At 35.4% G+C, this 20,767-nt stretch overlaps 1 protein-coding gene across 1 annotated transcript in view; it reads left to right on the top strand.

The window, feature by feature from the left end:
- Window positions 1-5,147: 5,147 nt before the first annotated feature.
- The window catches only part of LOC140157921 (adenosine deaminase 2-like), a 30,412-nt gene continuing 14,792 nt past the window's right edge, over window positions 5,148-20,767 (top strand). Inside the window, exons 1-2 of the mRNA XM_072181170.1 lie at window positions 5,148-5,424; window positions 14,633-14,780. Of these exons, the coding sequence (XP_072037271.1) occupies window positions 5,236-5,424; window positions 14,633-14,780 (337 nt within the window). The 5' untranslated portion in view covers window positions 5,148-5,235. The remainder of the gene's footprint in view (window positions 5,425-14,632; window positions 14,781-20,767) is intronic.

Genomic DNA, 20,767 nt, shown 5'->3' with positions numbered 1-20,767 from the left:
AGAATACCTAACATATTGGCTGGTTATTTTTCACACAGTGATGTTAACTAGCCAAGTGCCCATTCTTCCAACGTAGATCATTTGTAGGGGTCACGCGTCAATGGTGAGAGCACTGTGTATTGTGTATAGGAAAACGGACAGTAACTGCAGTATGGCCCTCTATTGACGGCAACACAGATGTACCAGAGCGGGAGATTTAATTCGCAATTCAATACTCATGATTGTGTATTGAATACACTGTTGTGTACAATTCCCGGGTACAATTCTGTATAGCACACAATAAATAATGGATGGAACCCCCGACCTCGGGACACCGCAGTTTAACATCGGGGACACCGCAGTAATGGCGAAGTCGGATAGGTGTATAGCCTATGCAATTCTCAATTCATACATGTTTTTCTTGCTGTTGATTTGCGAGTCTGAAGTCTTTATATATACAGCTTGTCTCAAACAAAATTGTGCAAGTGAAATGCGTCCTCTGTGGCAATTAGAAAATACCGTTGTGACATGATGCTTACATCACGTCAAAGTGGCGCAATTGTGATTCTACCCTTTCGTTGTCAACTAAACATATCTCGAGATTAAAACAAGCAAATTGAACAGTACAAACGGCATTTGAAAGCTAAGACTACGCCCTTGACCAGACGATGGTGGCCGACATTATTCATGTGGCAACAGCCAATAGCGTAAACAAAACAGACAATACGACGGCAACACTGCCTGGACGTTAGACGTCCCGTGCCGAGGTGCGTTTTTAGCTCTATTGGCCCCGTTACAGAAAAAAAAATGCACAAAATATATTTCTCAGTGCAATGTATACAGAATCTCAGACATATTGAATTGCATTCTGAATAAGTCCGATGTTCTCTCAGGTCCCATAAATATACGCACAAACATCTCTATCTGAGCCTTTAAATTCTAGAATTTTCAGGAATGCTGGTAGGAACAACTTACTTTATAGAATTAAGAGCCAGTTGCCTGAGTGTTGCCAGATCTGCCGATTTTCCACCCAACCCCATGAATGCCATATAGAAGTCATGAACATAAATATTTTTGGATTCAAAATGAATCTGAAGAAAAAAAAAATTATAGCCGGGAGTGGCAATCGATCTCGGGACCCTCTGCGTCGGAGGCGAAAATCTTACCGCTAGACCACGCGAACACCCCTACACAATGGGAGAAATTTTTAGTATATCATAAACATATTGTGCGTTATTCATACAAAACATTCAAAAAACAGTACTTACAATGAGGTTCACTGTCGAACCACAACGGATTTAGACTGATAAAATAGTGCTTAACATGCATACACTTTTGGAATTATTTGAGACATTTTCGTGTTTACGTGAAAAAACCAATGTCACAACGGTATTTTCTAATTGCCAATAGACGGCGCATTTCTCTTGCACAATTGTTTGTGAGACAGGCTGTATAAAGTAAATTTTGGCAAATGGAGTTCGAGACAATTGTTGAGGGCCCGAATGACCTTTGACAATTTGACTTGGCATTTTAACGACAGGGTATTATGGATATGAAAAATGAAAAAGTCATATAGGGATTTCACCTACCAGGTATTATACAGTGCCTGCATCTCCAGAAAAATAAATAACATAAATATCAAACATTTCCATCGGCAAATTAAATTTTGATTTTGACACATTACCTGTTCTCTTATTGAATAAGATTATAACACATTATGCAAAATGATTTGAGCTCGGGAGAATAACATTAAAGGAACCAGAGTAATGATGCTCCTGATCTGCTCTGACTGCCTCATCCGCCCCACTTTTCCCAATAAAATGCAGATATTGGTATTAATTGAAAGCTTACACAAATTGAAGGTCCAGTTGAAGCCATTGGTGCACCATTTTGACGATATTATTTTACTTTTTTATTGTATAAATTGTTGCTTTAAATGTACGGGTACGGGTGTCCATAACAAAAGTGAAAAGGGGACCTGTTTAACCATGGGCGAGGGGTGTCTGAGATTGGATGCACACCCTCCCGAGAAGAAAATTGTGCAAAATGAAGGCCCAATTGAACCCATTCTTGGAGAATTTGTCAATTTTACTGTAATTATTGTGGTGAGATGGTGCATCATGTTTAGTTTTTTACCCTAATATTGTTTTTTTTAAATTTGTGCTGGTGTCCAAAGCAGAAGCAAGAGCAGCCACCTTGTCAGTGGCGGATCCAGGAATTTGGAAAAGGAGGGGTAAACTAAAGTTTTGCTGCCACCATCGCGTCGCGCTTTTGTGCGACATGGTGGGGGTGTTTCTGACGGGATGCCCCCAAAAAGAGAGAGATTTATTATAATAGCCTTGTTAATCTCATTTGGTACACATAATTGTAAAGCTCCAAAATCTTCTTTCTTTGCCCCAACGATTTGGACGCTGGAAGAAAAACTATCAACCACAGGGACCCATAAATAGAACAGTGCACAACTTTACTGTTAGCAATCACCAAAGCATGTTTTTGATTCAATGCTAAATATCACTGGTGATATGAGAAAAATATAAGCTTTCAACTAATACCAACATCAGCATTTTACTCCTGGATGAGGAGGTCAGAGCAATTTGTACAGGGGTCAAAAATTAAAGATGCTCCAATTTTCATGAAATTTGTACCAAATTGTTTGTCTAGCTTCAGGCAGTATAATAGCTTCAGGCAAGGTATAATAGTTAATTCAATGGCAGTATCCAGACTACAGGCATATGATCTTCAGACAGATGACAGGACATAAGGGATAAGTCTTATGTCATGATTTATAGTGCTTTTTGTTGGTGTGAAAATATATAGCTCGCAGGGAGCTTTCAGTGCTTTTGAAACTAATTAACATAATGTGACACCCTTAACGTAAACGTAAACAAAATTTGATGTTTTAATGGGGTGCGGACAACCTTATTCTTCGCATCGCTAAATCCGTTTATAAAAATGATGTAACTGTAAAAGTTTTTAGCATTACCAATTCGGCAATTTCAGTAATTTATTATAGATAGTGCTGGAAATAGAACTTGGTTGTAATGTACACTGGGCAAGATATGATGCAAACACATGGCAATTTTTTGGAAAAAAATTTAGAAACAGTTACTTTTGTTTTCTGCAATAAAAATTCAGTTGGAATATGTATATACATGGCTTTTACTTAAGCAGACATGATAAGGTTAAATTTCAGTTCAATCAACAGAAGAATTCTACAAAGTTGTATAACTAAATGCTCAGCAGTTTACAAAATAATAATGGCACCTGACCTGGGCATAATTTGTCTTTTTAAAGACCGTTTTGTTTTACTGTCTTTAAAAAGCTTGCCACTATTTTACAGTCATTTGCCATTATGTTTAACAACTACTTTGGCAACTACTTTTGCCGGTTGCCACTACTTTTGTAGTCATTACAACTTGAAAAAGTTTGTCCATTTAATACTGATTCTTTGATTGCTAAACAATATTATAATTTTACGTTGCTATTCATTTTACTTTGGATAATACTCCCCATGAAAAATGGTATAGTCCAAATATTGTATTTCTCTTGTTAAAGGTTTTAAGTGTAGACTAGGTATTGTTGGTAGAAGCAACAACAAAAAAATTTCATTATCTAAATCAATATATTATTGAAAAATAACACTTTGATGTTTTGCAAAGGTTCATTCTACAAATTTGAAAACTTGCTTGATTTATTGTTGTTAATGTGTTATGTACGTTTTACAAAAGTGTTGTTGTTTCAGCCTTCTTTACGACATAACTCAAGAACAACAGGACCTTCAAAAGTATATCTGTGATATTTGAATTCTTCTATACACTCGCTAATATGAAACGATCAATGCAATTTTTACCAAAGCGCACTACCATCACAAGATGCTATGAACTACCAAATCGCAATGGTTTAAAAAGGTTGCTAACCTTAATATGAAGTAGGTCTACCTACTTGACAGACAATTCGAGTTCAATGTTACTTTTGAATTTTATCCATGAAAAGGATACAACTGGTTTTTTTTATGATCAGTGAAGAAGATTTTAGTGAGAGAAACAGATTGAGATTAATTCTATGGAATCCATGGATATGTTGGTTCTGACTTTTCCATAACCTCTTTTTAAAGGCAGCCTCGACTTGTGATTAACCCTGCTTGAACTTAGTGAAAACTATATACCTCATATATAGATTCTTGTCATCTGATTGGTTGAATGTGCAGTCATTGAATTAACTATGCCCTCAAAATGAACTATGGACCGGTCCATGGAAATGAACTATGGACCGGTCACGTGCGTCCCGATCAAACTGCGCAATCGCAACATCCACGTATCCATTCGGTATATAAAACAAATATTGACTGCTTTATTCGGGATATGGTTAAGATTATAGGCCCGCGGTGATCTCAAAACCATGCTATGACCCTCGGCTGCGCCTCGGGTCATAGCATGGTTTTGAGATCACCTTGGGCCTATAATCTTAACCATGCCCCTCATAGCAGTTAATATTTGTATACTATAGCCCTATGTTACAGACATTAAATGCGTTCATGACCATGATGACTGGCAATATATCTAGGATCATAAGATGATCAAATTATATTTTACGTTGCATTAATTGGCAACAATTTTTGTCTTGCATCTTACGCGAATAGTTACCTTGTTGCAGGATTTATATCACAGTATATGGTGTATATATATATATATATATATATATATATATATATATATAGTAGAAAATTATATATATATATAGTAGAAAATTAACTATATATATATAGTTTATATTGAAATGGTTGTATCGAATTTTAAGTTTGGACTCTTTGATGCAACTTTGATGAAGTGACAATATCAACACAGGATCAACTATGGCTAACTTTGCTTTAGTGTATTTCGCAGTGTCTGTTATTTCACTTTTTGTTATGTTTAGTATACAATGGTCTGCACATCAGGGTAGACCTCTACCGGTGTACATGGCATCCAGGGAGGAATTGTTAGCGATGGAAAGAGCGCAAAGAACGGGTGGAAAGATAAAGCTTTCTCCCAAGGAGCAAAAGGTAGGTCGAGAAGTTATACTATCCATGATTCACGATACGGTCGAAACGTCGGACATTAGGAGTTAGATATCTTGTTGTCAGATATAGAGTCTTGAACATACGGGCGCTAAAATAGGCTTGTAATATTGGAAAGGCATTTGCAATTAATCATGGATTAGACATTTCAGTTTGGACTACTGCAGCTTATGAAGTGATACCTCAACACAGGATCAACTATGGCTAACTTTTCCGTAGTGTATTTCGCAGTGTCTGTTATTTCACTTTTTGTTATATTTAGTATACCATGGTCTGCACACCAGGGTAGACCTCTACCGGTGTATATGGCATCTAGGCAGGAATTGTTAGAGATGGAAAGAGCGCAAAGAACGGGTGGAAAGATAAAGCTTTCTCCCAAGGAGCAAAAGGTAAGGTGAGAAGTTATGCTATCCATGATTCACGATACGGTCGAAACGTCGGACATATTTACCGTAGCGCAACTGTTTGTACGCTCAGCTGAATTTGTAAGCATACACAAGATTCATTCATATTAGTATACAGACTTCTCCATAGTCCACTTGCCCATTTTGCATTTGTATTAATGTGTGTGCAGTTGATAGATTTTCACATCTGATATTTTCAGTCACCATACTCCCCCTGTTTGTTAGCTTCCCTAGTGGGAGTTTTGGATTTTTTACTCGGGCTTTCGCGATCAATAAACTGGTAGATTCCAAAATCAGAATTGTTTAGTATTGAAGTGAGCCATTATAATTATCTAAGATATTTTGCATTCAATAACTTTTATTGTCACTAATCATCTAATTATATAAACTCTTTATGACCATTTTACTATTGAACACTTTAATTTTAACATGTTTAATAATAAATATCAGTATAATTTTGAGTTCAACGGAATGCGTTCATCATGATTAAATAATAATAATATATTTTTTATCAAAATTCGACTATGTCATAGTCTAATTAGTATAAGGAATATTACTCTTCATTTTTGTTTTTACTGTCCTCTATCGTGTGATGTGACGCTGAGAGGCAGGTCGAATATAAAAACAAAAATTTATTTTGTTTATCTGCACAAATCAGATTAAACTATAGGTAACAACTATATAGGACTAATGAGTGAATGTTCTTAGTCATCCAGTAGTTTCAAACAGAGTTTTTGAATTAAATCAAATACTGGAAGTTACTTTTTGCAACTTTGTAACGTTGCGTCTGGAACTACCAGACTCCATCACGTGACCAGTCCACCGGATCAGTTGCCTGATGAAGTCTGGTGGTTCCAGACGCAACGTCGCAAAGTTGCAAAAAGTAAGTTCCAGTATTTGATTTAATTCCAAAACCCTCTATATAGGACTAGATACAGGTATTAGGATTTTTTAATTTTTTTTTATAAATGGCATTTCTCTCAATATAATATAGGCGAATATAAGGCAATGCGAGACAAGATTGTTGAAATTAATGATTTTTCCTTTTTTTTTACTTCAAATGCGGGAAGCAGAGCATGAATCCATTGTATAAATCATCAAGGACATTTTCAATAAGTGTGCTCAGAATAATGGTTTTATTGCTCAAAGCGTGCTTCCTCTTGAGACACTTAGATCTATTTAGTCTAAAAATATCTTAATGCACACATCCTTTAGCTTGGGTCCCCTTAATTGATACAGTTTTTAAAAATTACGTGCCCATTGGTTCGGTCACGTATGAGAAACATGCATGCTTACAACATGTAAGACGGTTGTCACACGATTTGGCTGTTATAGGAAGATCAGGCCTGACCAGCCATTTTAGTGTGATAATTTTTTTTTTTTTTTTTTTTTTTGTTGTTGTTTTTTTGACAGCCATGGTGTTACTGTCTATGGTTTATTCCCTGTACTTGAGTCCGGTGGGGGGAAGAAAACATACAAAATAACCACCGGACCCTTCACAAAACTTTCCTGACAGCAAAGACTATAATTGTTATATATTATTATATAGTTATACATATAAAACCTTTAAATAGGGCCTATACTATAATTATTACACATATTTTACTTAAATGATTAACAAAAAAAAGATTAACAAAGGATTTTTTAAAACCAATTAACCAGTGCAGAGACTTCGCCATAGTTGCCATTTTTTCGAAAACTTGTTACGCTCTAAATTACATGTTGCTTGATATTTCAGGATATTATAATAATGTTTAATTTCTTGTTTAAAAGCTTTTAAATCTGGGTATTGTTCCATCATCTTTGCTCTATAGATGTGGAATTTTGCCATTGTCATTATAAGGGTTAAAGTCAAATCAAATTTAGAACCAAATAGAATTGTCAAAGTAGACATTTCCAATTCCACATTAGTTTTTTCTTTTATCCATAATTTAATGGTATTCCAAAATATTTGGGAGACCTGACAATTTACAAAAGATGGTTAATTGTTTCCGGGTTCCCCTTACAAAATGTACATAGATCATCCTCCCTTACATTAAATTTTAGCAACAGACTATTTGTTCCTAAAATCCTTTGGTTAATTCTATATTGGAACCATCTATACTTCGAATCAACAGAAAACTTGAAATTTAAAAGACATAATTGTTTCCACTCCTCATTTTCTATATCAACATCTATTTTCCACTTATTACCCGATTGTTTCATTCTCTTAGCCCCTACAAAGACATCATAGAATAACTTACAACCTTTACGATATTTAAACAATAAGTCCATATTACTCGATCTAAAAGGTGAAACTAATTTTGTCCCTTTTAACTTGTTAATATTGAAATTTGACTGAATTGCTCTTATAATACCATTGTATTCAAGGAAGTTTGTTTTCACATTATACATTTCTTCAAAGTCATCTTTTGACATAAAAGTCCCATTTTCTGACAGTAAATCATTTATAAAAAGAACCCCCTTTTCCTTCCAATGAACATAATGAATTGAATTACCACCAATTTTGATTTTATCATTCCACCACAGGTACTGCTTTGCAATACGATTGAAATCTAATTCACCATAATTAACAATATTTATCAAAGAGGACCAAGAAAAAATACGTCATACCAGAACTTATTGTCTACCTTATTTTTCGTTGCATTAAATCGGAGTAGACCTGTACAGCAAATATCGTTAGTCTTCCCCTTCAAACATAACTTTGACAATTTTATCCATTTTTGTCACCTTGAATAACCCTGCGAATCCAATTTATTTTTAGTGCATTTATATGAGATTCGACATCTGGCATTTTAACTTCTCCCTTCTCATAATGTTGTGCAAACTGAGAGCTTTTTATTTTGTCCGGCTTCCCATTCCAAACATATTTAAAAATGATGTCATTAACTGTTTTGATAAAATCTTTGCTCGGATTTGGAAGCATCTGCGCAATATAACTGATCTTAGGAAGAACCAACGATTTTACCACTACAACTCGACCCAATACAGTAAGATTCCTTTTTTCCAATTGGAAATCATCTTTTCATCAGTACAAGTGATTTTTCATAGTTCTGTTTAACCATTTGCACCAAATCAGTATTGAAAGAAATTCCTAAAAATCAAAATTGCCCTCAAAATTCCAAGTTAGTTTTTTATTTTCACAAATTTTTGTGATTCTATTTTTATATGATCCTATCCATACTGCCACTGTTTTATCAGTATTAATTTTCAAACCAGAAATTTCACGAAAAATATTCAAAGTATCAAATGCGCTTTTTAGCGACTTTTCTGTGCCATCTAATATCAAGGTTGTGTCGTCTGCGTATTGTGTAATTTTAAAATTCATGTCCTTTACTTTTATTCCTTTTATATTCTTATTTTCTTTTATCATTAAAGCTAAAATTTCCGCACATAAAACAAAAATATATGGCGAAAGCGGATCGCCCTGTCTACAACTACGCTGAATTTGAAACGGTTTTGAAATATTCCCATTTATTATTACTGACGAAGAAGCATTCTTATATAGGGTTTCAAACCATCTACAAATATCTGTCCCAAAATTAAAAGCTTTTAGAGTTTTAAATATAAAATCATGTGATACCGTGTCAAATGCTTTTTCAAAATCTATGAGTAATAGCAGACCAGGTATTTTATGAATATCTGTATAATTTAACAAGTCATAGAGAAGGCGAATATTTTCGCCTATAAATCTGTTTGGAACAAAACCATTCTGGTCTTCCGAAATTAGATGGTTTAAAACTGATTTTACGCGGTTAGCAATACAAGCAGATGCTAACTTATAGGAAACATTTAAGAGTGATATAGGCCTCCAGTTCTTTAGGAAATGACGAGGTTTATCCCCCCTTGGTAGAAGAGTAACATGACCAATTTTTTGTTCTTTTGTAAGAGAACCTTTCCTAAAACCTTCATTTAACGACCGAAGAAGAAAAATGGAAATGTCGTCCCAAAACATTTTATAAAATTCTACTGTAAAACCATCTGGGCCAGGAGTTTTGTTATTTTCATATTTTTCAAAGCAATTGAGAGCTCAGACAAATCCAGCTCACCTTCTAAATTATTTGACTGCATTTGCGTTAATTTATTGAAACATAAATTTAGATCATCAATATTGACATTGTTTTTTTCTTCCTTTTCTTTGTACAAAGTTTTGTAAAATAACAAAATTTCTTTTTCAATCTCCTCCTGAGATGTTGCCTCTGTGTTATCTTTCTTAGTAATTTTACATATTTGTTTATTTACGAAGTTTCTTTTTTCAAGGTTAAGAAAATATTTGGACGGTTTCTATCCTTCTTCTATCCATTTAGCTTTTGATCGAACAAAACAACCTTTAATTTTTCTAGTACGCAGCTCTTCAAGCTTTTGTTTAGCGGCATTAAGTTCCCTCATTTCTGAATCGACGTTTTGGTTATTTAAAGCCGTTTCTTCACATATCTTCTCCAGATGCTGTATCAAATTGTCAAGTGTTTCTTCTGTTTTATCTAAGTCTTTCTTTCTTTTGGATGAAAAAGCCAAAGTAGCACCTCTAATTTCCAATAATAATGTTTCGAAGAACAGCTGGTCATCGATAGTAAGAACTAACGTCGTCGGATTAATATCATTTATATATTCTCTATCATAAGGAGAGGCCGCATATATTTTCTTCACCTTAGTAATCGAATCTTTAACAATATTTACATATTCCTCTTCTTTAAGCAATTCATTATTGAATTTCCAAGATCCCCGACCATTTTTAATATTATTACCTTTACTTAGGCCAATGATCACCATAGAATGGTCAGTTCTGTAACCAGGTGTTATATCAGCAAAATCGATCAAATTTAGCAATTCAGATGAAATCAAAAAGAAATCTAATCTGGCTTGTTTTATTGGATTATTTTTTCTCCAAGTAAAACGTCTAATATTTGGATTCAGAACTCTCCATGGATCGCATATTTCCATGTCTTCTTTTATATTAAGAACCATTTCTTTTGCTTTCGGGTTATTAATATTTACATAATTGAAAGTATCCATTTCTTGATTCTGGACTAAATTAAAGTCTCCGCATATAATAGAGTAAGGGTTTCCAAAGGTTTCCACAACCTCTTTTACACGACTATAGAAATATGGCTGATCATCATTTGGCCCATATAAACAACATAAAGTGATATCTATAGATAACAAAGTAATATCGAGCACAATCCAATTTCCAACATGATCACGCTGTATATTCCGCACCTTAAAATCAAAATTATTGTTCATCAAAACTGCCACACCTCTTGAGTTCGTAGTGTGACCTGCTATATAAATCTCATAACCCCATTCAGACCTGACCATATTTTCTAATTTTTGATCCCAATGTATATCCTGAAGACAATATATCGAAAATTTCTTTTTCCTTAGATAATTAAAAACATCACGTCTCTTGACTTTATCATTCAATCCCCTGCAATTTACAGAACATATTTTAACTGAGCTATCCATATGCAAAACATTTATTTAATTTAGACTGATCATGTATAAGAAGCCAAAACTGCGTATAGTACATTTCATATAAATTAAGCTGTCGCTTTCTGATACCAGAGAAAAACAAAAAACAAAAATAAATTAAAGGACAAAGAGACAAAGTCAAAATACAAAAACCAAAAGGTAGGTCAAAGCAAAAAATTGAACCCAAAATCAACTGACAATTGTCAAGGAAAGTCTGACCGTCAATATGAGCGTACACAAAAATTGTCGCCTCTAAGCGACTGTTAATAAAGCATTACATGTAAACATCTAATTCATGCATATCAAAATTGCATCAAAATATGAGAAAAACGTTTTTGATCTTCTTTAATTTTTTGTATCCCCTTTATTTCCTTTTTTTTTAAATCCTCTATAGGCACGCATGCATATACCCAAAAATTATATATTCAAAACGTGATTAAAAGAGCTTCAAAAACAATATGATTACATGGGTAGCTTTTGCGTTTAACATAACTTTATATTATAGCTATAAGCGACTGTTAATAAAGCATTACATGTAAACATCTAATATTCATACATATCAAATTGCATCAAAATGTGAGAAAAACGTTTTTGATCATCTTCAATTTTTGTATCCCCTTTTTTCTTTTCTTTTATTTTTAATCCTCTATAGGCACGCATGCATATTCCCAAAAATATCTATTCAAAACCTCATTAAAAGAGATTCAAAAACAACATGATTACATGGGTAGCTTTTGCGTATACATAACTTTATATTATAGCTATAAGCATGATAAGCGACTGTTAATAAAGCATTACATGTAAACATCTAATATTCATACATATCAAATTGCATCAAAGTGTGAGAAAAACGTTTTGATCATCTTCAATTTTTGTATCCCCTTTTTTCCTTTTTTTTTTTTTTTTTTAATCCTCTATAGGTACGCATGCATATTCCCAAAAATTATCTATTCAAAACGAATTAAATTAAAAGAGCTTCAAAAACAATATGATTACATGGGTAGCTTTTGCGTTTACATAACTTTATATTACAGCAAATATGACATCAAAATAAGAAACCAAAAGCACATCAAGGCAATAATTCATATCGCAGACATCATAGGAGTATAACAAAATGAAGTAAATTGTTCACAATTTTAGATCATTATATTCACATGACTGAGTTTCAACTGCCTCTTGTAGAAAAGTCTTATATTAAGCTGAAAACCTAAGTTTGAAAGTTTCCTTCATTTAGTTGTTAAGATTAAATCTCTTCCAATCTCCTCTTCTGTTTCCCTTGTCCTTGAATTCCAGGATCACATCCAGTCCGATGGTTCGAATACGTGTAAGATTCCCTTCTCGTCGTAAAGTCTTTCCATGTTGGACCAGCTTACCTCTGTCTTGCTTCATACTTCTTGGAAGATCCGTGTAAGCCATAACCGGTTTCCTATCCTTAAAAAAGGGCCTGATTCGCTGTTGAAGCAAGATCCCATCCCTGTCGAACATAGATCCGAATCGGATGATCACAGGATCTGGTTGATGACTTCGGTTATCTTCACCTTCCCCATGCTTTCGTGGTATCCTATGTACCGCAACAAAGTATATGTAATCAATCTGTTCTTCCGATACACCAAAGTCTGTACGAAAGATATCCCTCATCTTATCTCCTAGCTCCTCCACTGTCTCTCCGGGATTTTGCGGCACACCATAAAACAGCAGATTCATTTTTCTGTCGTGTAGTTCCTTGAGCTTGTTTTTCCTTGTCAAGCTTGGCAACAAATTCTTCATGTGTTTTTTTTAGTTGTGGTATGAGATTATTCACAATGTCATGTACTTCATCTGCGTTGTTTTCCACCGATGTCTTCAAATCTGTAATATCGTTCTTGTTTTCTTCTACTTTCTTATTCATTTCACTCATTTCTTTTTGCAAATCGTCCATTCGCTTTGTCAAATTTGACTCCATGCGTAACATTATGTCCTTGAGTTCTGAATTTGACACGGCGGCCTGTTCATTGTTCGTATTACCCGCCATAGCGCCTTGTGCTGTACCGTTGCTGTCTATTGTACACGTATTACCCGTATTCGTGGTATTATTCGGTGCGAAGTGTTGTAGAATTGTCCCTTTTTGTGTCGTTTTACTACTTCGTGTCTCCATTCTGGTATAATCAATGTTTCCACAACAGCCTACATAATCAATTCCATATAGTTATTTCATATTTGAATAACAATTTCATGTAAAAAAAGGTAAATTTCTGCTCGAAATGACGGAGCGATAAAGATTATTGACCTTCCATGATGGAGTCCGGGTTGCCAGGGTTTTAGTGTGATAATTTTGCTATTATTTCAATATGAGCGTGCAGCATAGATCGACACTGTTATTTAAACTGTTTCTACTCAGTCCCATAAACGCATTTAAATCATAATTTCTTGGGCTTGCACCAGCACCATTTTAACTACTCAATAAACTTCCCAATGTATAAAAATTTAATTTTCAACTCAATACGACAGAGAGTTTCTTAAAGTATTTTTAAAGTTTCGATTGGATTTCCTGATACATTAATAGATAAACTTTCATACTGCAGTTACTATACTGTCCGTTTTCCTATACACAATACACAGTGCTCTCACCATTGACGCGTGACCTGTACAAATGATGTATGTTGGGAGAATGGACACTTGCCTAGTTAACATCACTGTGTGAAAAATAACCAGCCAATATTTTATTTATTCTCCAAAACTTCTAGCAAATATATTTCTCTAACATGACCTAAAATTACAGCTAGGTTAGATGTTCAGAAATGGTCGCACTTTTGTAAAATATGAGTGAGGGCAAGGCATAGCTAGCCAACTCCCCGTGTTAATTGAATGGAGATTTGACCGAAAATATTGGTATCAGACCGCTCACTTCTGACGGATGCCACAAAAAAACGGTAAAAGCTACATTTAAATTATTCTAAATAGGTTCTAGAAAATAAAGTTTTGTAACATGTCCTAAATTTTTAGCTAATTTAGATGTTTGGAGAGGTCGCACTTTTGTGTTTTAGGAAGGATATGTAAACGACAGATAACACCAAAAATATGAAGAAATTATTTCCAAACCGTGCATCATTATGTTGCTCATTTTGAAGAATGCTGGTTAACAAAAAGCAGGTCTTTGTCTCATTTCGTGAACAAAAGTACACATACCATTGTTTCCTTTCGTTTCCTTTATAATCGGTTACCCAACTGAAGCTATAATACGCAAACTTTATTGCGATATCGCACATGAAAACAGTCACATGTGCACAGCCAGAGAAGATCCGATTTAATCAGTTGAGCTGTTTCAATGAGTGTTATCTTGGTTTAATAGCTTTTAATGGGGTTAAGTCCTGCAAAGGTCGAGATGAATTCTACTGTAGACATGACTGCATCATGTTAAGAAGTTAGCAAAACAACAGCGCCACCCTTATTTTCAGCCTGCAACAAGGCTTCCTTACCATTTCCGCTCGTGTATCTTTTTCGATTCGGGCGCCCAACTTTTTGTAAAAATCAATTAAGATGCACCAGTTTTTGTGATATTCTGAACATTCATCAATTGCACACATAGACGTATATCCGGGGAGGGGAGGGGTGAAGGGAAATTTAAAATAACACTTGACATATATTTTGTCTCCATATTTAAGAGCAATTCTCTCGGAGTATATTACTGACGAGCATGATGAACATTTAGCCAATCGAAAGTATATAATATCTTCATTGATTACAGGTTAACAAGACACTGATGGCTATGAAAGAAGAAGAATATAAGACTGGTATGGAGGGTAAACCATTTCCACCAGCGCTGCATTTTATGATTGCCAAACCACTCATAGACAAGAGTCCTGTGTTTGATGTTATCAAAATGATGCCAAAAGGTAAGACCAGCGCCACGCACGCCATGGAGCACGGTTGTTTGATGTGATCATTTATTAATTTTGCTAACAAAACATTAAATAACATTCCATTCTAGACCAGGGCCGATATTCATAAAGCCTTGCTAAATTAGCAACCAACTAGTGCTTAGCAAGATGCTAAATCCACTAGTTGATAGCTACGTAGCAATCAACTAATTTCTTATTCATAAAACCTTGCTAAACACTTTGCTAACTAGCTATCAACTAGAAATATTTAGCTGATAACTTATTTGGGTGTTTTGGGTGCTATGGCCTTCAACAGTTGTGTAACATCTAATACAATAGGCTTATATAATACATGTCTATTATACTTGAGCTCTGAACCACAGTCAAAATGATCAAAATGGAATGACTCATTGCTGATGGTCTTCATTGAGATTTCGTTAATAAAATTACATGTGTATTTTGTAAGCTATATAGGCCTACAAGGTTGTTACGGCAAATCATAACAAAATGTCCACCATGAGTAAGCCTTCAAATAAGCGTCCGAGAAAGAACAACTTCTCGGAAGTTGAAGCTCTATTTCTTAGCGATAAATATGAAGAATGAATAAATAAATAAAGAATAAATAAATAATAAATAAAGAATAAATAAATAAATAAATAAATAAATAAATAAATAAATAAATAAATAAATAAATAAATAAATAAATAAATAAATAAATAAATAAAGAAAGAATAAATATGAAGACTGACTAGTTGTCAACTAGTGACTTAGCGCTGCCCCAGATCAACTCTAAGTTTTGGCAAAATTTTAGAATGTTGCTAACTCTAACTGGGTTTTATGAATAAGAATTAGCAATCAGCTAGGCTTAGCAGCTTGCTAAAGTCAATTTTAGCTGTCAACTAGGCCTAGCGTGGTTTTATGAATATCAGCCCTGGACAATACCAACAGCAAACACGCTAATATTCACATACCGTAACCGTTCGCCTAATGGCGCTTTTGGATTCTTAGAAATGTGAGAGCGCCATCCTTGTAAAACCTCAACAGCATTAAGGATACGTGTATGTTAAATTGAGCAACCTGGACATAATGCCTCAGAATAAAATATCGTGACATGACCCAATACTTTAGGTCACTAGGTTAGAATTAAAAGGGGACATATCTGACAGTAAATGCTAATATTTTATTGAAAATTAATACTAATCTATTTTTAAAGAAATGTTATAATATGGCTTTAAGCGCGTGATTCCGTTGGCATAGTAACATTACGTAATTTCGATACCGGGCTTCGATACTGAATAGTTGTTGAGTGCACATAATAGGGAAAGCCATTGGGGTATTGTGTGCCTTCCAAAGCGCCTTAAAACATGTTCTCATTGTGTTGTGGAATCCTAGTCAGTATTCAATGATAGCTATAGAAGCCTTGCGTTTATCGATTGGCTCCAAACAAAGGATTTGAACCGGTTTCTTGCCCGTAATCATGGCGCAGTGCAGCCCATTCAATTAAATGTTGTCATCAACCTATTTGATCGTAGTGCATTTTGTTATGTGTGTGAGACGAACTGTCGCGGTAGATGCAATCATGCTTTTGTTGAATGCATTTGAGTAGTCCGCCATATTTACGGGATGATACGTCATATGCACAGCCTTCAGTTGGTCGTTGTATGATTTTGTTCGTTCACTCATTCAAATTTTATTTATATCATTTGAAGACTGAGCCTATTAGCTATTATGATACATCCTCCGTGGAACAGTTTCAAACAAATATAGCTAGGGAGTATTGGGGCAGAGGTTATCTTTTGAATCCTCTTAGAGGGCTATCATTTTTTTTCGGAAGGGGGGTCCTAAATTTACAAAAAGTCTGCGTCAATAAAATTGCGCACCCCCTATTTCGGCAACAAAAATTTTATGATCCCAAACCCCAAAATTGTATTGAAATCAGTCTTTTTGAATAAAATAACACACTTTCTGTGGTCATCGTGTGGCTCCCTACATGTTGGTCATAAAACATTTTATGACCCCCTCCTATTATTCTTTCCAAGACTTTATGACCCCCGTATATTTGGGACCCCTTCGAATAAAATGATATACCTCTTATGACCACTGATGCATAGGCAAGGACACTCGCGCGAATTGAAAGACTTGTCGCACGCGACAGTTCGTCTCACACACATACCAAATGCCTATACAATCAAATAGGTTCATTACAACTAGACGTTCGCCTTTTGTATCTCTTTCCTTGTTGGAAAGGTATAACGTTGTGGAGATAGGAACATGTACTGCCATCCGGGACCTACTCTGCCATGTTTGGCTGAGTAACGGTACATGAACACGGTCTTTTGTGCCTATGTAAATTATCCTCTGACAGGTATTGTGTTGAGAAATGACCCCACGACTTTCACGTGCTTAGAATTGTACCATTGACATTTATCAAATTTTGACGTTCGGACAACGATCGGATCTTTCTATATATGCAGATCATATTCGTTAGCCTAATATCTGGCCTTTAAACTTACCAATATTCTTCAGAAACTTGCTCATACATCTTTACGGCATAAAATAGACGACATTTGTGTGATATTGGCAATGTCAAAGGTTACGATAATCTGGACTATTCTACTTTACGGGGGAGTCCGAAAATGAACTTTGGCAGGGGCTGAAATGCATTTTTACTAGCGCAATCTCTGTTTGTAACTAAAGCATTTGGAGTTCCAAGACAATCCAGCGTGTATTTTTTTATTCCAACTGGCGGCCGGCCGGTCGGTCATGCGTGAATTATTCTCGTTTTATACAAGTGTTTTACGTTTCATGTTAATTTACTATTCCTAATCCACTACTCCGTTATTTATTCACCCTTGAGTAAAATGGACATGACGAGCCCGGGACATGAGGCGAGGACCTCGCGAGGTCAAATATAATCAGATGCGATTGCAGGCTACCCATAATACTAAGCGTATAATGGGCTATGTATCGTATCCCACAAGCTACCACATAAAATCTCATGTAATCATGGTAATAGACTGCAAAGCATTCTTGGTAGGGAAGATTGTTGCAAACAGGCGGTGATGGAAGCGATATCGTCAATTTTGAGGTCGCCATTGGATTAACACATAATCATGAAATCTTCACAAACAATTCTAAATTTGTTATGTGGTGTCAAAGCAAAATTATCTTACTCTAAAACCGTCGGGGTTCGACAAAGTACCCCACTGCAAGTATGTTAATTTTCCATTTGTAATTGCTAACCGTGTATTTTGAATGGGGCTGTCAGCCCTGTATCTTCGCCAGCCTCGTACGTCACGTGTTGCGCTTCCTATGCCGCCTGGTTGCAAACAGATGATGGTGGATGCGATATCGCTATTCGTGAGGTCGAAATTGGAATAACACATAATCATGAAATCTTCACAAACAATTCTAAATTTGTTATGTGGTGTCAAAGCAAAATTATCTTACTCTAAAACCGTTGGGGTTCTGCAAAGTACCCCACTGTAAGTATGTTAATTGTCCATTTATAATCGCTAACCGTGTATTGTGAATGGGGCTGTCAGCCCTGTATCTTCGCCAGCCTCGTACGTCCGTGTTGCGTGTCCTATGCCGCCTGGTTGCAAATGGAAAAATTCAAAGCGCCCTCGCCGCATCAGGTCAAGAGGTCAAATGATGTCAATGATGTAAATAACTGTAGAACCAAGCAATACCCTCCAAGTAAATGCAAGCGTTTTCACAGCAAATCAACATGGATCGTCGAATTGAAGGTAACACAAATTGGTACAATATGATGGTTAATAAAGAAGTTCATTTCTATAGGTAGGGAAAGTGTGCATAAATGTGAAAACTATGTTTTTTCAAATGGAATTTTACAGCTCTTGCGGTAATGGTATGACACATGCCGAGTGACCCAGGAACACAATGAAAAGGTCAATTTTCATCATTTATTTGTTCTGTTGCGTTCAACCATCTCCAACAATTTTTTCAATGGAAGTTCCTCTGGCCCTAGTGGAAGTAAAAACGGATACTATGGCCAGAGTTCTAGGGCTAATTACAACATTTGATTGAATGGATTGAGTTACTCTAAAATGAAACGATAAAAACAAAGAATCATGAAAAAAGACACATACAAGATAAAATAATAAAATTATATAAACAATGTTAACGATAAAATCAAGAAAATAGAGAATAAAATTTCTTCAAATCAGAAAAAAAACATTGACAGACATTATGATCTGTCAGAAATTACTGCATGAGATTCGAACCATCAATCTTCTCCATAAGTTCTCTTTATCCTCGCACTATAGTCTAATGCTCTGCTCACTAGGCCACAACGTATCAGGTGAATGATTACCGCATTATCATGAACAAGTTTGTACGATCTTGTTCATAATTGTATGTGTCGATAGGTTTCACCCTTTAACTACACGTGCCCTTAATGATCAGTGATAATAGTCGGCTTTTACAGGGATGGCGCTCTCTCATTTCCATGAACTCCATAGCGCCATTAGGCGAACGTTTACGGTATATTTTTTAGCTATTTCTAACATAGATTTTCATATAGATATCAAATTATTCATCTCTTTCTGCTTTTGTTGTAATTTTTATTATCTTGTTGACATGTTGCACAAGGTTATCTCTGGTGTTGAAAAACCATCCACTTATGCTACTTTAGTGGCGATAGATTTTACAAAAGCATTCGACCGAATAAACCATAGTGTTGCTGTAGATAAAATTATCTCTTCTGGAGTGAGACCCTCAATAATCCCTGCGATCAGTAGTTTTTTGGCAAACCGTACACAGTGCGTTCAATACAAAGGCCAGCTTTCTAGCCTTAAAACCATCACCTGTGGTGTTCCCCAGGGAACAAAGTTAGGGCCCAGTATATTTACTGTGATGGTTAATGACGCTGCCGAAACTACTTCTGATCGATGGAAATTTGTTGATGATCTCACCTTGGCAGAGATCACTAACACTCAAGCCAAAACAAAATCAAAGCACCAAAAGCTTCAACACCATCTAGATGCTTTAGATGATTGGTGCAAGGTCAACGATATGCTGCCGAAGCCAGCCAAATGTCATGTTTTGCATGTAAATTTTTTGAAAAATCCTCTGCAACTCCCACAACTTTCTCTAGGTGGTGAGGTCCTTCAGACTGTCGATCACATGAAGTTACTTGGTCTTTTTCAGACCTATATCCAACCCATTTTGGAATATGCTTGTGCAGTTTGGCATCCAGCGCTTACTAAAAACCAAAGCCACCAGATCGAAAGGATTCAAAAACGCACTTGCAAAATCATCCTTGGTAATGACTATCAGGACTACGAGTCTGCTCTTCGTGAGCTTAACATCAACAGTCTTGCCAACCGTAGGGAAGATCTGGTCGTGAAGTTTGGCCAGCAGGTCCTCAACTCTGAAAGACACCGTCACCTACTTCCTGAGCAGAGATCTATGAAGTACAATCTCCGTCATAGCAGAATTTGTCCTGAACCCTTCTGTAAAACAAACAGGTTTCAGAATTCCACCATTCCGTTCATCATCAGTAAACTCAATTTGGAAAAGTAGTGTAATCCTATATGCTTCTGCGGGTATTTTACTCCTCTGCCTGTATCTCTGTTTTCATTTTGTTTTTAAGTAAATTGTTGAGTGTATATATAATGTATATTTTTGATGTGTAAATTATATTTTGTAAAGCCGGCGCTTTTCAGCCTATGCTGCATGCCGGCTATTTGTATACCGTGAATAAAAAAATAAAATAAAAAAATAATAATAAAAACTCTACATTTGTGTGCAAATTGAGGGCGCTATTTACATATATTTTAAATTTAAATTAGCCAATTAATATGAGTTATTCTTTACATTTTATGATAAAAGGTTTTCCCCTCCACGTATGTTAGTCTTTTTTCTGATGTTCTAATGCCATTATACAAGTGTCTACCCCTTGTAAAGATGCATCAAGATTTAAGATAAAGAATGCCATCATTGTTCAACCATGGAAGAAAGAGATGAGAAGGAACCAC

Source organism: Amphiura filiformis, chromosome 7 (assembly GCF_039555335.1).
Source record: "Amphiura filiformis chromosome 7, Afil_fr2py, whole genome shotgun sequence".
NCBI lineage: Eukaryota > Metazoa > Echinodermata > Ophiuroidea > Amphilepidida > Amphiuridae > Amphiura > Amphiura filiformis.
Note: the sequence above shows the minus strand (reverse complement) of the source record. Positions and strands in the feature narration are given on the sequence as shown.